Below are 20,267 nucleotides of genomic sequence, written 5' to 3'. Positions count from 1 at the left end.
AGCACAAGAAAATAAAGTGTGTCACTGTTTCCATTTTTCCCCCATCTATTTGCCATGAAGTGATGGGACCACATGCCATAATCTTCTTTTTTTGAATGTTGAGTTTTAAGCCAGCTTTTTCATTCTCCTCTTTCACCCTCATCAGGAGGCTCCTTAATTCCTAAGAGTTTTGCACTCCCTGGTTCCCCTGCCTGGAATATTTCTGCCCCCACGTGTATACAAGGCTGATTTGATTTTTACATTTAAGAGATTGCTCACATGACATTGCTTCAAAGCAGTCTTCTCAACCATGCTCCCATTTTCCTATGTATTATATTCAAAGCAGTTATCACTATATGAAACCATCTTTCTTCATTACTGTTTATTACCTAACTCATCCCACTACAATACAAGCCACAGGAAGGCCAGAAGCCTTAGTGGTCTTACTCACTGTGGAGCACATTCAATGAACTTGTTCTTGTTGCATAAACAAATTTCCTTATTTTGATTCTCACTGTTGCCACACTTGCTCAAAAATGTTCAAAGGCTCCCCACTGTTTACAGAACAAAGTTCAAACATTTTAACTTGACATAAAGATGCCTCAAAATTTTATTAAAACATTCCTTTCTGACCTGATCACTTACCATTTATCACCTTATCTGCTCATAAATTCAACACTGGAAATTCATGTTTCCCTAAACACCACTATATTTCTCTATCTCTGGACTTCTGACTACCTGAATTCCTCCACCTAGAATCCCCTACACCATCATTCCTATAAGTGGAAGATGACTTCACAAGTCAGTGACTCCAAGAACAGCAAAATGATAGCTAACATTTATTGAATGCTAATTGTGTGCTGAGCCCAGTTTTAAGTTTCCACATAACACTTCTCTCCTCACAACAAACCCAGTTGGTGGTTACTGTTGCTACCATCTCTATTATTCAAGTGAGGAACCAATCCCTGGAATGTTAGGCAACTGGCCCAAGGTCCCACAGTAGTTAAGCTCTAGTTTGGAGATAGTCAGTGATGAAGCCATAAATTTAATCCAGGCAGTCTTTCCCTAGAACAAAAGGAATTTTCTCTTTTGCTATATGCTAGACTCCTTCTCCTGAGAAGAAATAGGGCTTTGAGAATTATCTAAGGACTTTGAGAATTATGTAGTTTAATTCCCTATCTGTAGAAGGTCTCAGAGATAGCACAAAACCAGCCCAAGGGCAGAGATGGAACAAGGACTAAAACATTGTCTCAGGCTCTGGTTCAGGGATTTTTTCCATTATACCACTCTTCCTCTTCCAATGGCATCCTTCCCAGGAATCCTCCCTTCTTTCACTCTATGTCCTTCTGTATAGCTCTCTTATCACTTAGTACATCATCCTTAAGTAATAAGTATCTGTTCAATCGATTTGCTCTTCTCCGTTTTTGCCATTACTATGCTAATCCAGGACACCATCAGCTTTTCCTTGAATATTGCTGTTGCTTTCTCTTTGAAGGCAAAAACATCTCCTGCATTACTCTTGTACCTTTTTTTGCATCTTCCATATGAAACCATTCCAAAACACAGCGTGGGCAACATTAGAAGCTTAAAATCTTTAGGGATTCTTTTTTACCCCGATCTTAATTTAGGGACTATTTCCTACATGGCAGACGTCAAATTCTTAAAACCACACAACATCTGTCCCATTCTCTCTTTACATTCACTTCCCGTCACTTCTCCATTCATATCCTCCACTCCACCTAAAATATACTAAGCCCTTTGACTCCTCCAATATCATTTCTTCTGCCATCCTCCATTCTTTCCCTGTCTAATTCTGATCACTTTACACCTTCTAAATAAAGTTATTTTTGACCCATTAAACATGATGCATGACTGTGTATGTAGACATACACACACAGAGACATGCACACTATATAGCACTTCTCTCAAGGAGAGAATACACACTTTCCCATATCTAAGAAACTGTGGTCCGTCTCCCTCCCGACTCATATACCAAAGAGCAGCAGCAGAGTGGACGTTTAGCTTTTTTCTTCTGTTGGGCTTCCCATTTGCAACTGTAGCAGCCATTAAGGAAAGTCATATAGCATTCATAGTTGAAGTAGTACTTAATCCAAGAATTAAAGTTTTTCCATCTTCCTGTCTCTTCATTTCCAGTCTCAGTCCTGTTAATATCATCCATGGTTCACCCTTTTGCTGAAATAGTAAATAAAATAGTCAGACTCCAGTAGCTTCTTCATGTTTCATACCCCCACTATTCTACAGAAAATTCCATCAATAATGGAGAGATCTTTCAAAAGATCATAATCTAGGAAGATGAACTGGATTTGATGTAGAAGAGCAGAGTTTCATCCTATCTTTCCTACTAACTAGGTGAGTGTTTATTGCAGATACTGCACCATTCAAAGTTTAGCTTTTTCACTGTTATAATGGTACCATGTTCTCTACCCTAGCTAACTAATAGATGCTGAAAAAATTCAAACTAGATAATATATATGAATGTGTTATTAAAACAATAGTATGTTCTTGAGGGGAGTACATTAAGGCTGCATATTGTCACCCTGTTTATTTAGTTTATATGCAGAGTACATCATGAGAAATGCCAGGCTGGATGAAATACAAGCTGGAATCAAGATTGCCAGAAGAAATTTCAACAAACTCAGATATGCAGATGTTACCATTCTAATGGCAGAAAGTTAAGAGGAACTAAAGAGCCTCTTGATGAGGGTGAAAGAGGAGAGTGAAAACGCTGGCTTAAAACTCAACAGTCAGAAAATTAAAATCATGGCACCTAGTCCCATCACTTCATGGCAAACAGAAGGGGAAAAAGTGGAAACGGTGACAGATTTTATTTTCCTGGGCTCCAAAATCACCAGGGACAGTGACTGCAGCCAAGAAATTAACACACTTCCACCTTGGAAAGAAAGCTATGGCCAACCTAGACAGTCTATTAAAAAGCAGAGACATCACTTTGCTGACAACGGTCCATACAGTCAAAGCTACGGTTTTTCCAGTAGTCATGTACGGATGTGATAGCTGGACCATAACGAAGGCTGAGCAAGGAAGAATTGATGCTTTCAAACTGTGGTGCTGGAGAAGACTCTTGAGAGTCCCTTGATTGAAAGGAGATCAAACCAGCCAATCCTAAACTATTCACTGGAAGGACTGATCCTGAAGCTGGAGTTCCAATACTTTGGCCACCTGATGTGAAAAGCTGAGTCATTCGAACAGACCCTGATGCTGGGAAAGTTAGAGGGCAGGCGGAGAACTGGGCAACAGAGGACAAGATGGTTGGATGGCATCACCGACTCAAAGGACATGACTTGAGCCAACTCCAGGAGATAGTGAAGGACAGAGAAGCCTGGTGTGCTGCAGTCCATGGGGTCACAAAGAGTCAGACACAACCTAGCAACTGAAAAACAATAACAATGATCTTGATATAACCTGAGATCTTAGAGACATGGTTGAAGTATATGAAAAAATATCACCCTTGACTAATGAGTTCCTCAGACACACAAGTATCTGCCCCTTCTTTTTCCTTCCACATGTGGCTTTTCTAGAGTGAGCTTCAATTAAGAATTATGGAATATTCAGAATAGCAATGGCTGAAATAAGTTTATTTTTGCTTTTGCCAACAAAAAAATTTCAAAGGTTTAAAGAAGAAATTATTTGGTACTTTAGAACCCAGACATCTTTCAGTTTGCTATTCCACTACAACACATGGCTCCTCAGGGTACAAAATGGCTGCTAAAGGTGTGTCTATCATTCCAATCCAACCACCAAGAAGAAAAGAACAAAGAAGGGTGCTTCCCCTTATTTTAATGATGTTTCAAGAAGTTGGAGATGGCATTTCACTAACAAGGGCTTTCTTACCAGCAAAACAACAATAACCAGATATTAAGGACATCTAGACGTTAGTACTGCATTTTCTCATTCTTCTGTGCTCAGATAAGGCTCTCAGACATATGAACTTTCAGAGAATGTATGGATTTGGGGAAAATTTTTAATGAAACGTGGCTTCCCTGGTGGCTCATATGGTAAAGTGTCTGCCTGCAATGTGGGAGATCCAGGTTTGATCCCTGGGTTGGGAAGGCCGCCTGGAGAAGAAAATGGCAGCCCACTTCAATACTCTTGCCTGGATAATTCCATGGACAGAGGAGCCTGGTTAGGCTACAGTCCATGTGGTTGCAAAGAGCTGGACACGACTGAGCAACTTCACTTTCACTTTCTTTTAATGAAACAAAAATAGTCTTAGAGATCTTATCCCAGGCAATTATCTCTGCCCCTGGAATCTTTCTTTGTGCTCCATTTTGTTTTTTCGGAAAGGCACTCCAATGTTGTAGCAAAAAGCAAATAGTCTGAATGTCCACTTCAGGTTAAAATGATATAAGAGGGCCTAGGGTAATACTCTCACATTAAGTGATTTAAAAACTAGGCAAAATATGTAACAAAATGTTTCATATAGTATATAGTAGACAGTGAAGGACAGCAATCCTTGAGAGGGGAAACAGGAAGTACGTGTTTTAATGCTTCATTTACAATCTCTATTGAGCTTCCAGGATGAAGCACAGGGTGTGAGAATATAGTGAAGTCTGGCAATATTCTAGAAATGAGCAGAAAGAAATGGGAATTGGTGGAAATAAGGGTACCTCCTGGGTGTCTCCAGAGTCTCTGGCTGTATACTAATCAATACACACTTGCAAAGAAATTACCTGAGGACAGGGAGAGAACTGCATAAAAGGAGGTGATGAGAAAATCTCCAAAGGGTCACAGTACCAACTCTGAGAAGAGTTGTTATTTCCACCAGAGGAGCAAAACCTTATAATACCTACAGTACCACGTAGCATACTCAGATGGGTATTGCCTGGGTGGTGGGGAAAAAAAATTAAGCCTACATCAAAGGCTGCTATGGTCTAACCAGACAAACTTAAAGGTAAGTTTCAAAATAATGAAAATATTTCCAGGTTACATAAGTTATGGAACAAGATCAAGAATACTTTTTTAATATAAAATGCAGACAACAAAGCAAAATTAACAATGCCTAGCACCCAATGAAAATTATCAGGATTTTTCCTGATAGAGGCCTCCACGCTGGCTCAGTGTAAAGAATCCACCTGCTATTGCAGGTGATATGGGTTTGATCCCTGAACCAGGAAGATCCCACATGCCATCGAGCAACAAAGCCTGTATGCCACAACTATTGAACCAGTGCTCTAGAGTCCAGAAGCCACAGGCAGTGAAGCCCACGCAACCTACAGCCCATTTTTTGCAACAAGAGAGGCCACCTCCCCCCCCCCCCAAAAAAAAGAAGGAGAGAGAGAGAGTGAGAAACCTGCACACTGCAACCAGAGAGTAGCCCCTGCCTGTCACAACTATAGAAAAGCCCAGGCAACAACAAAGACCCAGTAGAGCCAAAAATAAATAAATAATTAAAAAAATAATAAAGCAAAAATTCACAATCCATAAATAAGAAAAAATCAATCAACAACAACTCAGAAACGTCTCAAATGACAGACTTAGTAGGCAAGGACATTAAAGTATCATTACAATTGTATCCCATGTTCAAGACAGCAGAAGAAGGTGTATAGTTGAAGGAAATACATAATATTTTTTGGAAATTTCAACAAGTGCTATTTATTTCACTTATATTTATAATACTTATTCTTTGCAAAATAATTCTTTAAAAAGATGTAGACTGAACTTCTAGAAATGAAAGATATAACCTGTGAGATGAAAAATGCACTGCTAAGATTAAAAGGGAACTGTAGAAAAAAGATTAGAAGCTTGAGAATTTGAAAAAAGAAGAGAAACTGTGACTTGCAGAACTTTAAGCATTCTAATATAAACGTGACTGGAGTTGCTGAAAGAGAGGAGGGACAAAGTAAGGGACAAAAAATATTTGAAGAGCAAATTACTATCTTCCAAAATTGAAGAAAATTATAAACCCACAGACCAGGAAGCACCACAAAACCCGTAGAAAAGGCACATACAAAAAACAAAATACATCTGAATCAAGATGCTTAAAAACACTGATAAAAAGAAAATCTCAAAGAATGACTCTTGTACATTCTATCAAGAAAAAAAAAAAAAAAAAAAAGAGTTCTCTTAAAAAAAAAAAAAATGTGAATCCAGAAAACAGTAGAGTAACATCTTTAAAGAACTGAAGAAATTCTTTTATAAAATGTTTAAACAGAATTTAGCACTCTGCAAAAAGAGTTCTAAAAAAGATAGTGAAATAAAGATCTTTTCAGCTATTCAAAAGTAGAAAGACAGGTAACTTCTATTAAAAGAAATAAGGAATCTCCACAGTGTTCTCCATAGTGGCTGTACTAGTTTGCATTCCCACCAACAGTGTAAGAGGGTTCCCTTTTCTCCATACCCTCTCCAGCATTTATTGCTTGTAGACATTTGGATTGCAGCCATTCTGACTGGCGTGAAATGGTACCTCATAGTGGTTTTGATTTGCATTTCTCTGATAATGAGTGATGTTGAGCATCTTTTCATGTGTTTGTTAGCCATCTGTATGTCTGCCTTATGATCCAGCAATCCCACTGCTGGGCATACACACTGAGGAAACCAGAAGGGAAAGAGACACGTGTACCCCAATGTTCATCGCAGCACTGTTTATAATAGCCAGGACATGGAAGCAACCTAGATGTCCATCAGCAGATGAATGGATAAGAAAGCTGTGGTACATATACACAATGGAGTATTACTCAGCCATTAAAAAGAATACATTTGAATCAGTTCTAATGAGGTGGATGAAACTGGAGCCTATTATACAGAGTGAAGTAAGCCAGAAGGAAAAACATAAATATAGTATACTAACGCATATACATGGAATTTAGAAAGATGGTAACAATAACCCTGTGTATGAGACAGCAAAAGAGACACTGATGTATAGAACAGTCTTATGGACTCTGTGGGAGAGGAAGAGGGTGGGAAGATTTGGGAGAATGACATTGAAACATGTAAAATATCATGTAAGAAACGAGTTGCCAGTCCAGGTTCGATGCACGATACTGGATGCTTGGGGCTAGTGCACTGGGACGACCCGGAGGGATGTGTGGGGAGGGAGGAGGGAGGAGGGTTCAGGATGGGGAACACATGTATACCTGTGGCGGATTCATTTTGATATTTGGCAAAACTAATACAATTATGTAAAGTTTAAAAATAAAATAAAATTAAAAAAAAAAAAAGAAACCCCCCCAAAAAAAAAACACACAAAGAACATAATGATGAAAAATGATTTTTAAAAAAATCATTTTTCATATATATGCATCCAATCACCTAGCCTCTAGAGGAAATATACACAAGTTCACAATAATACTGGGAGATTTAGCACACTTCTCTCAATAAAGGATATAATAAGCAAACAAAAATTCTGTAAGAATTCTTAAGATTTAACAACTACTAATAAGCTAGTTTTACCATTTATAGAATACTGTACTCAATATTTGCAGTATGTATATTCTTTTCCAATGAAAATGGAGCATTTATCAACAGCGATCACATATTGAGCCACACAACTGTGTTAAACATCTAAGAATTAAAATTGAAAACATGTCCCATAGGGTTAAAAAAAAAAAAGCCACCCTGAAACTATGCACCATAAGATTACCAGAAACTGGTGAGTAACAGAAATTCTTAAGTTTGTCTTACAGATCAGCAGATAAGGGAACATCTTGTTTTTAAAAACTCTCTGCTTATAGCCTGCCTTCAATGAGCAAGTTTCCTTAATTACTTCTTGCAGAATGGATACTCTTCAAGCTTCACATAGCTTAGGAACTTAAGAGTCAGCTCTTGTCCAATTTGAGCCAGCTTGACTATTTAGGACCACCAACCCTAAAACTGCGCATGTACAAGTGTCCAGTGGGTAACCTTTTGACTTCAAAAGACCACAAAATTAACCATATGATCATACTAAACTGCCTCCATTTATGAACATGTATCCCATGAAGAAGAATGTAACTCAGATACATCTATACAGAATACCAGTTACCTCACCTTTCCCACACCTCTGATCACCTTTTCCCATGCAAGACCACCCTACTTCTTTATCCCATAAACATCTGAAGCCCCACACTTTCAGGAAGCTGGATTTGAGATTTATTTTCCCAGCTCTGAGATTTAGTCTCTGTTACAAACCTCAGCATCTTAGTGTTTGGTTTCCTATGTATCAGGCAAATAAACCTAATTCTGTAACAAATTTGGTAGTCAGTTAGGAGGTAAGTGCAGATGGACTTTTTGCTCATGGTTTATTAGTGGCTTTCTGGTATTGAGCAAGCAAGCTCAATGAGCCCAACAGCTGGATAAGCCCAAGCAGCTGCCTGGTCCATTGGGTCCAGGGACCACTCCCTGGAATTTCCTGGGCATGGGACCATTGACCTTTGGCACATAATTTTGCTTTGCAATGAAGAAATAGTTTCTGGGTCTGAAAGACACTTTTGCGTGAGTAAGTTCGCTAAAAATTACCAAGGAAGCCCCATTAAAATTTACCTGTGCCTAAATTGTCTACATCATGGGTTAGAGGTCCTGCTGGTGTGAATTTGGCAGAATCACGGGATAGAGGCCCACACTAATAGATACAATACAAAATGTTTTGGGTACTGAGATAATCTAAACCAGGGTTAATATCCTGGGGTTCTGGCTTCTAGTTTTATTTTTGGCCCTATTTGTCTTGTCTATGTCTGATCACCTTATTTGCTAACAATTGGCTATATAGGGGCTAAGAAATTGGAAAGATTTGCATTGTATGCTAAAATAAAGCCAAAATAAAATGGGAAATTTGGTTTCTAAAGCCTATCGTCTCTCAGACAGGCAGTGACCTACTGGAATTCCAGTTGATTCATGAACATGGAGCTAATTGGTATGGAGCCAATATTTGCAAGTACTTATTTAACTGAGAACTGAAAGAATCTTACCCTAAAATGGCCAAGATGGGAAGGTATCTTTTGACATTTAAATATTAGGATTTTTTGCATATGCCATTAAAGAAGCTGCCTTGATAAAATATCTTTTTAAAATTCTGATCCTGAACGAACAAAAACATTCCTAGGAAAAGGCTTAAAGTTATCACCCTATCATATTCTTGAAATGCAAACACAGTCCACAAAGCCAGAGATTCAGTTCAGTTCAGTTGCTCAGTCTTGTCTGACTCTTTGCAAAGCCATAGACTGCAGCATGCCAGGCCTCCATGTCCATCACTTCCCAGAGTTTACTCAAATTCATGCCCATTGAGTCAGTGATGCCATCCAAACATCTCATCCTCTGTTTTCCCCTTCTCTGCCTGCCTTCAATCTTTCCCAGAATCAGAGTCTTTTCTAATGAGACAGTTCTTCCCATCAGGTGGCCAAAGCTTCCACAACAGTCCTTCCAATGAATATTCAGGACTGATTTCCTTTAGGATGGACTGGTTGGATCTCTTTGCTTTCCAAGGGACTCTCAAGAGTCTTCTCCAACACCACAGTTCAAAAGCATCAATTCTTCAGTGCTCAGCTTTGTTTATAGTCCAACTCACATCTGTACATGAACACTGGAAAAACCATAGCCTTGACTAGATGGACCTCTGTTGGCAAAGTAATGTCTCTGCTTTTTAATATGCTATCTAGGTTGGTCATAACTTATCTTTCAACAGCAAGTGTCTTTTCATTTCAAGGCTGCAGTCACCATCTGCAGTGATTTTGGGGCCCTCCAAAATACACTCTGTTGCTGTTTCCACTGTTTCCCCATCTATTCGCTATGAAGTGATGGGACCAGATGCCATGATTTTAGCTTTCTGAATGTTGAGTTTTAAGACAACTTTTTCACTCTCTTCTTTAACTTTCAACAAGAGGCTCTTTAGTTCTTCACTTTCTTCCATTAAGTGTGGTGTCATCTGCATATCTGAAGTTACTGATATTCTTCCCAGTGATCTTGATTCCAGTTGTGCTTCATCCAATCCAGCATTTCTCATGATGTACTCTGCATACAAGTTAAATAAGCAGAGTGACAACATACAGCCTTGATATACTTCTTTCCTGATATGGAACCAGTCTGTTGTTCCATGTCCAGTTCTAACTGTTGCTTCTTGACCTGCACACAGATCTATCAGGAGGCCGGTCAGGTGGTTTGGTATTTCCATCGCTTGAAGAATTCTCCACAGTTTATTGTGATCCACACAGTCAAAGGCTTTGGTGTAGTCAACAAAGCAGAAATAGATGTTTTTCTGGAACTCTCTTGCTTTTTCCATGATCCAGCAGATGTTGGCAATTTGATCTCTGGTTCCTCTGCCTTTTCTAAATCCAGCTTGAACATCAGGAAGTTCACGGTTCATGTATTGCTGAAGCCTGGCTTGGAGAATTTTGAGCATTACGTTACTAGCATGTGAGATGAGTGCAATTGTGCGGTAGTTTGAACTTTCTTTGGCATTGCCTTTCTTTGAGATTGGAATGAAAACTGACCTTTTCCAGTCCTGTGGCCACTGCTGAGTTTTCCCAATGTGCTGGCATATTGGGTGCAGCACTTTCACAGCGTCATCTTTCAAGATTTGAAATAGCTCAACTGGAATTCTATCACCTCCACTAGCTTTGTTCATAGTGATGCTTTCTAAGGCCCACTTGACTTCACATTCCAGGATGTCTGGCTCTAGGTCAGTGATCACACCATCGTGATTATCTGGGTCGTGAAGATCTTTTTTGTACAGTTCTTCTGTGTATTCTTGCCACCTCTTCTTAATAACTTCTGCTTCTGTTAGGTCCATACCATTTCTGTCCTTTATTGAGCCCATCTTTGCATGAAATGTTCCCTTGGTATCTCTGATTTTCTTGAAAAGATCTCTAATCTTTCCCATTCTGTTGTTTTTCTATTTCTTTGCATCGATTGCTGAGGAAGGCTTTCTTATTTCTTCTTGCTATTCTTTGGAACTCTGCATTCAGATGCTTATATCTTTCCTTTTCTCCTTTGCTTTTCGCTTCTCTTCTTTTCACAGCTATTTGTAAGGCCTCCTCAGACAGCCATTTTGCTTTTTTGCATTTCTTTTCCACGGGGATGGTCTTAATCCCTGTCTCCTGTATAATGTCATGAACCTCATTCCATAGTTCATCAGGCACTCTATCAGATCTAGTCCCTTAAATCTATTTCTCACTTCCACTGTATAATCATAAGGGATTTGATTTAGGTCATACCTGAATGGTCTAGTGGTTTTCCCTACTTTCTTCAATTTAAGTCTGAATTTGGTAATAAGGAGTTCATGATCTGAGCCACAGTCAGCTCCTGGTCTTGTTTTTGCTGACTGTATAGAGCTTCTCCATCTTTGGCTGCAAAGAATATAATCAATCTGATTTCGGTGTTGACCATCTGGTGGTGTCCATGTGTAGAGTCTTCTCTTGTGTTGTTGGAAGATGGTGTTTGCTATGACCAATGCGTTCTCTTGGCAAAACTCTATTAGTCTTTGCCCTGCTTCATTCCGTATTCCAAGGCCAAATTTGCCTGTTACTCCAGGTGTTTCTTGACTTTCTACTTTTGCATTCCAGTCCCCTATAATGAAAAAGACATCTTTTTGGGGTGTTAGTTCTAAAAGGTCTTGTAGGTCTTCATAGAACTGTTCAACTTGACCAACCTAGACAGCATATTAAAAAGAAGAAACATTACTTTGTCACCAAAGGTACGTCTAGTCAAGAGTATGATTTTTCCAGTAGTCATGTATGGATGTGAGAGTTGGACTATGAAGAAAGCTGAGTGCTGAAGAATTGATGCTTTTGAACTGTGGTGCTGGAGAAGACTCTTGAGAGAAACCCTTGGACTGCAAGGAGATCCAACCAGTCCATCCTAAAGGAAATCAGTCCTGAATATTCACTGGAAGGACTGATGTTGAAGCTGAAACTCCAATACTTGGGCCACTGATGTTGAAGCTGAAACTCCAGTACTTGGGCCACTGATGTTGAAGCTGAAACTCCAATACTTTGGCCACTTTTCATTCATCTGAAAAGACACTGATACTGGAAAAGACTGAAGGCAGGAGGAGAAGGGGATGACAGAGGATGAGATGGTTGGATGGCATCACTGACTCAATGGACATGAGTTTGAGTAAACTCTGGGAGTTGGTGATGGACAGGAAGCCTGGCGTGCTGCAGTCCATGGGGTTGCAAAGAGTCGGACACGACTAAGCGACTGGACTGAACTGAACTGAGATGTTTTTCTGGAACTTTCTTGCTTTTTCGATGATCCAACAGGTGTTAGCAATTTGATCTCTGGTTCCTCTGCCTTTTCTAAACCCAGCTTGAACATCTGCAAGTTTACGGTTCACATACTGTTGAAGCCTGGCTTGAAGAATTTTGAGCATTGCTTTGCTAGTGTGTGAGATGAGTGCAATTGTGCGGTAGTCTGAGCATTCTTTGGCATTGCCTTTCTTTGGGATTGGAATGCAATCTGACCTTTTCCAGTCCTCTGGCCACTGCTGAGTTTTCCAAATTTGCTGACATATGGAGTGCAGCACTTTCATAGCATCATCTTTCAGGATTTGAAAGAGCTCAACTGGAATTCCATCACCTCCCTAGCTTTGTTTGTAGTGATGCTTCCTAAGGCCAACTTGACTTCTCATTCCAGGATGTCTGGCTCTAGATGAGTGATCACATCATCATGCTTATCTGCATTCTGAAGATCTTTTTTGTATTCTTGTCGCCTCTTTTTAACATCTCCTGCTTCTGTTAGGTCCATACCATTTCTCTTTATTGAGCCCATCTTTGCATGAAATGTTCCCTTGGAATCTCTAATTTTCTTGCATTGGAATAGGTGTATTTAACTCAGATGACCATTATATCTGCTACTGTGGACAAGAATCTCTTAGAAGAAATGGAGTAGCCATCATAGTCAACAGAAGAGTCTGAAAAGCAGTACTTGGATGCTTTGGTACTTGGTGGAGGAAATAGGTAAAGGGGAATAAGAGGTCCATTTATAAAGTGTACAAGCCAGGGGGATAAGGAATATGGTCAATAATACTGTAAGAGGAAAGATAGTTACTAGACTTATCATGGTGATAATTTCATAATGTATGAAAATGTCAAATAACTATGCAGCATATCTAAAACTAACTTAATATTCAATGTCAACTGTATTTCAGCTTAAAAAAAAAAAAAAAAGGAAAGCAGTTTAAACTCATCTATCTTTATCCATCAGAGAGTATAGAGAATGAAAACCACAGTCACAGAAAACTAACCAATCTGATCACATAGACCACAGCCTTGCCTAGCTCAATGAAATTATGAGCCAGGCCTTGTAAGGGCCACCCAAGACAGACGGGTCATGGCAGACAGTTCTGACAAAACGTGGTCCACTGGAGAAAGAATGACAAACCACCTCATTATTCTTGCCTTGAGAACCCCATGAACGGTATGAAAAGGCAAAAAGGTATGACACTGAAAAATGAACTCCCAGGTCAGTAGGGGCCTCATATGCTACTGGAAAAGAGTGGAGAAATAAATCCAGAAAGAATGAAAAGACAGAGCCAAAGCAAAAACAACACCCAGTTGTGGATGTGACGGGTGATGGAAGTAAAGTCTGATGCTGTAAAGCGTAATACTGCATAAGAACCTGGAATGTTAGGTCCATGAATCAAGGCAAATTGGAAGTGGTCAAAAAGGAGATGGCAAGAGTGAACATCGACATTTTAGGAATCGGTGAACTAAAATGGACTGGAATGGGTGAATTTAACTCAGATGACCATTATATATACACTGTGGGCAAGAATTCCTTAGAAGAAATGGAGTAGCCATCATAGTCAACAAAAGAGTCCAAAATGCAGTATTTGGATGCAATCCCAAAAATGACAGAATGAGCTCTGTTCATTTCCAAGGCAAACCATTCAATATCACAGTAATCCAAGCCTATGCCCTGACCAGTAATGCTGAAGAGGCTGAAGTTGAATGTTTCTACAAATACCCACAAGACCCTCTAGAACTAACACCCAAAAAAGATGTCATTTTCATCATAAGGGACTGGAATGCAAAAGTAAGAAGTAAAGAAATACTGGAGTAACAGATAAATTTGGCCTTGGAGTACAGAATGAAGCAGGGCAAAGGCTAATAAAGTTTTGTCAAGAGAACGCATTGGTCATAGCAAACAACCTCTTCCAACAACACAAAAGATGACTCTCCACATGGACATCACCAGATTGTCAATACCAAAATCATACTGATTATATTCTTTGCATCCAGAGATGCAGAAGCTCTATACATTCAGCAAAAATAAGACTGGGAGCTGACTGTGGCTCGGATCATGAACTCCTTATTGCCAAATTCAGACTTAACTTGCAGAAAGTAGGGAAAACCAGTAGACCATTCAGGTATCTGTCAGTTCAGTTCGTGTCCTAAATCAAATCACTTATGATTATACAGTGAAAGTGACAAATAGATTCAAGGGATTAGGCCTGATAAACAGAGTGCCTGAAAAACTATGGACAGAAGTGCACGACATTATATAGGAGGGAGTGATCAAGACCATTCCCAAGAAAAAGAACTGCAAAAAGGCAAAATGGTGGTCTGAGGAGGCCTTAAAAATAGCTGTGAAAAGAACAGAAGTGAAAGGCAAAGGAGAAAAGGAAAGATATACCCATTTCAATGCTGAGTTCCGAAGAATAGCAAGGAGAGATAAGAAAGCCAGAGATTACAACTTTAGATTAATTAGTAGAACCTAAATCTGGACAAAGAAAGAGGAGTGGAGGAATGAAGAGGTCTTTTAAACTCAACGGAGGAAACAGAACTTATTCCAACTTTTTTGTTTCTGTCATTGTTTTACAAACTGCTTTATACTGTAATACTTAATTCATGACTAAGTTTTTAAATGAAGGTGTGAGATCTCTAGGTATGTATGTGTGTACTTTATAAGTGTGACATATCTTTATCTCTGAATGCTTTTACCAAAATGAATTTATTAAGTGAGCTCTACTTAACTGGCTTAAAGGAAATCAAATTTCCTTTGATTTCCTATATAAATTTTCTTTATATAAGCAAAATAAATTTGCTTATATAAATTCTCAGAAATATGGGGGAAAAAAACTAACCTGAATGAACTTCAGGTTCACAACAGCTGGTAAATATTCAGTATTCAATTCATATCTGTATTAATATTAGTTTAAGATTGATTTAATTAATATAGGCATATCTTTAATGTCATCAATATTAAGTCTAATACTTTTATTGTATCTAACTGAAGGTTAAAGTTAAATTCTTTCTGTTGCAAAATGTTTCTGCAAGAAAAAGTTGATATGATGAAAATTTTAAGAAAATTAAATGTAAATGACTCACAGACCTCAAAATCAAACTGATGGTTACCAAAGGGGAACATGGGGGGCAGTGATAAATTAGGAAATTAGAGTTAACATATACACACTACTGTATATAAAATAGATAACTAATAAGGACCTACTGTATAGCACAAAGAATTCTATTCAATATTCTTCAATAACTTATATGGGAAAAGAATCTGAAAAAGAATGTTATATGTGTGTGTGTATATGTATATGTGTGTGTGTATATATATATGAATGATTGACATTGCTGTACGTCTGAAATTAACACATCATAGTAAATCAACTATTCTCTGACAAGTTGTTTTAATTAAATGTAAATGACATAAGAAACTTCTTGGTGAAATCTTTGGGAATAATGACAGTTTGCTGCTCTGCTGCTCAAGTGCTCAGTCATATCTGACTCCTGGTGACCCCATGGACTGTAGCCAGTCAGGTGCCTCTGTCCATGGAATTTTCCAGGCAAGAAAACAGGAGTGGGTGTCCATTTTCCACTTCACAGATCTTTCCAGCCCAAGGATCAAACCTGCATCTCTTACGTCTCCTGCATTGGCAAGATGGTTCTTTACTACTGCACCATTTGGGCAGCCCAATTATATTTTAGGCCTATCTATTTTAAAATACTCTCTCAAGATATTTGGTAATTTGAAAGTTTAGAGTTTTGCAAAATTATGTTCAATAATCAGATCAGATCAGATCAGTCGCTCAGTCGTGTCTGACTCTTTGCAACCCCATGAATCAGCACCCCAGGTCTCCCTGTCCATCACCAACTCCCGGGGTTCACTCAGACTCACATCCATCCAGTCAGTGATGCCATCCAGCCATCTCATCTTCTGTCGTCCCCTTCTCCTCTTGCCCCCAATCCCTCCCAGCATCAGAATCTTTTCCAATGAGTCAATTATTCGCATGAGGTGGCCAAAGTACTGGAGTTTCAGCTTTAGCATCATTCCTTCCGAAGAAATCCCAGGGCTGATCTCCTTCAGAATGGACTGGTTGGATCTCCTTGCAGTCCAAGGGACTCTCAAGAGTCTTCTCCAACACCACAGTTCAAAAGCATCAATTCTTTGGCGCTCAGCCTTCTTCACAGTCCAACTCTCACATCCATACATGACCACTAGAAAAACTATAGCCTTGACCAGACGAAACTTTGTTGGCAAAGTAATGTCTCTGCTTTTGAATATGTTATCTAGGTTGGTCATAACTTTTCTTCCAAGGAGTAAGCATCTTTTAATTTCATGGCTGCAGTCACCATCTGCAGTGTTCAATAATAGGAAGCATTAAATATCCAGATCACTCCTAAGTAAGATAAAATACGGCAACTTTAATTGCTAAACAAGTCTAAGTTGCCTACTTTTATCATCTTATGAGAGAAAAATTAAAGATACTTGGGTTCATCGGATGTATGTCTTGTACCACATTGAGGAAAGAAACTATGCTATGAGAAAATATATGTGGCTAGAGGTGTAGAATATGTTCATAAGTTAGCCAATCAGGAAATGCTGCTACGTTCACAACTGCTTGATTCTTCGTTTTCACTAAAGACTAATATTTTTAAGAGATAAAAATTGTAAAATATATTTAATTAAACGTGCATGATAAAAGAGAGAAATGGTAAGGACCTAACAGAAGACAAAGGTATTAGGAAGGGGTGGCAAGAACATAGAACAACTATACAAAAAAAAGGTCTTAATGACCTGGATAACCACAATGTTGTGGTCACTCACCTAGAGCCAGACATTCTGGAGTATGAAGTCAAGTGGACTTTAGGAAGCATTACAGGAAAAAAGCTAGTGAAGGTTGATGAAATTCCAGCTGAGCTATTTAAAATCCTAAAATATGATGCTATTAAAGTGCTGAACTCAATATGCCAGCAAATTTGGAAAATTCAGCAGTGGCCACAGAACTGGGAAAGGTCACTTTTCATTCCAATCCCAAAGAAGGGCAGTGCCAAAGAAAGTTCAAACTACCATACAATTGTGGTCATTCCGCATACTAGCAAAGCAATGCTCAAAATCCTTTAAGCTAGGCTTCAGCAGTACGTGAACTAAGAACTTTCAGATGTACAAGCTGGGTTTAGAAAAGGCAGAGAAGTCAAACTGCCAACATTTCGATGGAACATAGAGGAAGCAAGAAAATTCCAGAAAAACATCTATTTCTCATTCATTGACTATACTAAAGGCTTTGTGTGGATCACAGCAAACTGTGGAAAATTCTTTTTAAAAAATTGGAATACCGGACCACCTTACCTGTCTCCTGAGAAACCTGTATGCAGGTCAAGAAGCTACAGTTAGAACTAGACATGGAACAACTGATGGGTTCAAAATTGGGAAAGGAATACAACAAGGCTGTATATTGTCACCCTGCTTATTTAAGTTATTTGCAGAGTACATCTTATGCTTTTTCAAAAATGCTTCATCTTCAAGAAGACTCAAAGAAAGGTATAATACAGGTTTTAGATAACTTTCATATCACACCACTGAACAGAAGAAGAAATTTTAAAATTCTAATGGAAACCTTGATGGTTTCATAAAATTGTTAACAAAATATTAAGATCAATGATTAGATATATAGGGTGGAGTAATCTGATGAATATGGTTATAACTTTTACCTGAAATATTACTAGCTTTTAATCTATGTTTTCCAGATGTAGGGGAAGATTTCCCCTTAAGCTAATTATCAATTGAGGTAATCTGGTAAATTATACCTTTTTAAGTAAAGTTGAAGACTTTCTCTTTTCTATCCTATCCCTCCACAATTGGGAAACTCTTCTACTATTTTTATTTTCATGGAAATACAGTTATTTGAATGAGTTAAATAAGAATTTGTTCTCCTTACAACAGGACACATTTGAAAATATTGCTGATACTACCATGGTTTTGACTGAAACGTCCTATTTGAATAATACATAATCAGATATGATCCAACAGCTTTAAGGAACTAAAGTGGACTCTATGGAACCATAAAGCCCCTTGAAAAAACAAACCTAGTTGAGTAACAGAAATTTATCAGTATATTTTCTGACTGTAGTGCAGTCAAGTTAGAAATCAATCATAATATGAAAATCAGAAAACTCCACATTTCAGGAAAAAAACACTGTATTTATTTTTAAAAATTATGGGTCAAGGGAAAATAAACATAATTAAAATCAGAAAAAAGTTTTAACTGACTGGTGATGAAATTTAGCTAACTGCTGTTGCAAATGTTGGCCTGTCAAAAAAAAGCGTTGTGAACAAAAGTTTTGTGACTGAGAGGAACGTAAACTGCATGAATACTAAATAAGTCAGCATTTTAACCAGAATCATTACCATAACCATCTCCCAAGTATCTACAGATCCTTTACATTTACTTCGAACAGACAGAGCAGCCAAATTCACATGAAAATTAAGTAGTATTTAGGAAAAGACTAAGACTCTGTTTCCCTGGAGAAGGAAATGGTAACCCAGTCCAGTATTCTTGCCTGGAAAATCCCACAGACAGAAGAGCCTGGCAGGCTACAGTTATGGGGTCGCAAGGAGTCCGACATGACTGACCAACTGAGGACAGGGAAAGGCTAATCAACATGATTTCCCTCCAACAACTTTTCTCTGGTTTCCAAACCCATACAATCAAAACTCTACTGAAATGTCCACCTGGACTTCTTACAGGCATCTCAACCTTATTATGTCCTAAACTGAACTCCTGACCTTTCCCCCAAAATCGACTGCTCTTGTGTTCAGTCCCAACTTAGTACAGGGCACGACTGTTCACAGAGTTGCTTGAGGTAAAATCCAGGGCATGCCGCTCAGGATTGAGAAACGGAAATAATTCCTGCCATAAAAATAAACTAGAAAACAAGACAGAATATATAGAGCACCCTTCACATTTGCAGGGACTTCCAGAGAAGCCGAGGCACGAAACCCGCCCAGGGTCTGTGGGGCTTCGTCGGGCTTCTGGGACCCACTTAGGGGGAAGCCCTCGGTTCTCAAGCGACCTCCCGGCAGCAGGGATGTTAACGGCAGCTCCGACTTCACCTGTGGTGAGCTGACAGGATACAGTGCCTCACTCAAGTGTGCCTGCCAATTTAAGAGTGTTAACGTACCTTCCTCCTTCTGGAGATACCTAGGTAAAGCACGGAACTGAACTCAACACTTAACGTGACTTCAAGGTCCCAAACCTAAATCTAGAATTCAGGGTAGAAAACACCAACGTCTTTCAAGATGGAGGCCAGGCAGAACGAAGCCTAAGGTGCCCGGAGTGGGTGGGCGTGGCCAGGGGCGTGGCCTCAATGCCCAGTTAAGCACTAAGACTGAATCTAAAGTCAACCCCCAACCTTACAGTGCCGGAGAAGGCAATGGCACCCTACTCCAGTACTCTTGCCTGGAAAATCCCATGGACAGAGGAGCCTGGTAGGCTACAGTCCATGGGATCGCAAAGAGTCGGACACGACTGAGCGACTTCAATTTCACTTTTCATTTTCATGCATTGGAGAAGGAAATGGCAACCCACTCCACTGTTCTTGCCTGGAGAATCCCAGGGACAGGGGAGCCTGGTAGGCTACCTTCTATGGGGTCACACAGAGTCGGACACGACTGAAGTGACTTAGCATAGCATAGTGTAACCTTACAGTGCACCACACTTTAATAAATGTCTTTAAAGGTATACCGTGTTTGCTTCTCTTCTTTTAAAAATAAACAATTTTCACCAGTCATTTGGTTCAGGCATTAACTATTTTTATAGCCCAGGTAGTCACTGTCTTTTCTTTTAAAATAATTTTTCTTGCTTTTTTTTTTCTTCTTCGCCGCATGCTCTGTCACCTTGGATTTTTTGTGACCTCATGGACTATACCCCGCCAGGCTCCTCTGTGTCCATGGAATTTTCCAGGCAAGAATACTGGAGCAGGTTGCCATTTCCTCCTCCAAGGGATCGTGCTGACTGAGGAACGAACCTGTGTTATTTGCATCTCCTGCACTGGCAGGTGGATTCTTTGCCATTGTGCCACCTGGGAAGCTTTTCTTCACTAACCTGCTTC

The 20,267-nt window shown here is 39.2% G+C and overlaps 1 protein-coding gene across 2 annotated transcripts in view; it reads right to left on the bottom strand.

Moving 5' to 3' along the window:
* LOC109554007 (glycerophosphodiester phosphodiesterase domain-containing protein 4-like) overlaps nucleotides 1-19,477 on the bottom strand; it is a 135,921-nt gene extending 116,444 nt beyond the window's left edge. The window contains exons 1-2 of one of the 2 annotated variants that reach the window (XM_070783358.1): nucleotides 19,338-19,477; nucleotides 1,973-2,172 (exon numbers count right to left, since the gene is read on the bottom strand). In XM_070783358.1, the coding sequence (XP_070639459.1) occupies nucleotides 1,973-2,158 (186 nt within the window). In that variant the 5' untranslated portion in view covers nucleotides 2,159-2,172; nucleotides 19,338-19,477. The remainder of the gene's footprint in view (nucleotides 1-1,972; nucleotides 2,173-19,337) is intronic. The other variant, XM_070783359.1, reaches the window with a different exon arrangement.
* Between the last annotated feature and the right edge of the window lie 790 nt (nucleotides 19,478-20,267).

Source organism: Bos indicus, chromosome 29 (assembly GCF_029378745.1).
Source record: "Bos indicus isolate NIAB-ARS_2022 breed Sahiwal x Tharparkar chromosome 29, NIAB-ARS_B.indTharparkar_mat_pri_1.0, whole genome shotgun sequence".
In the NCBI taxonomy this organism is placed as follows: Eukaryota; Metazoa; Chordata; class Mammalia; order Artiodactyla; family Bovidae; genus Bos; species Bos indicus.
Note: the sequence above shows the minus strand (reverse complement) of the source record. Positions and strands in the feature narration are given on the sequence as shown.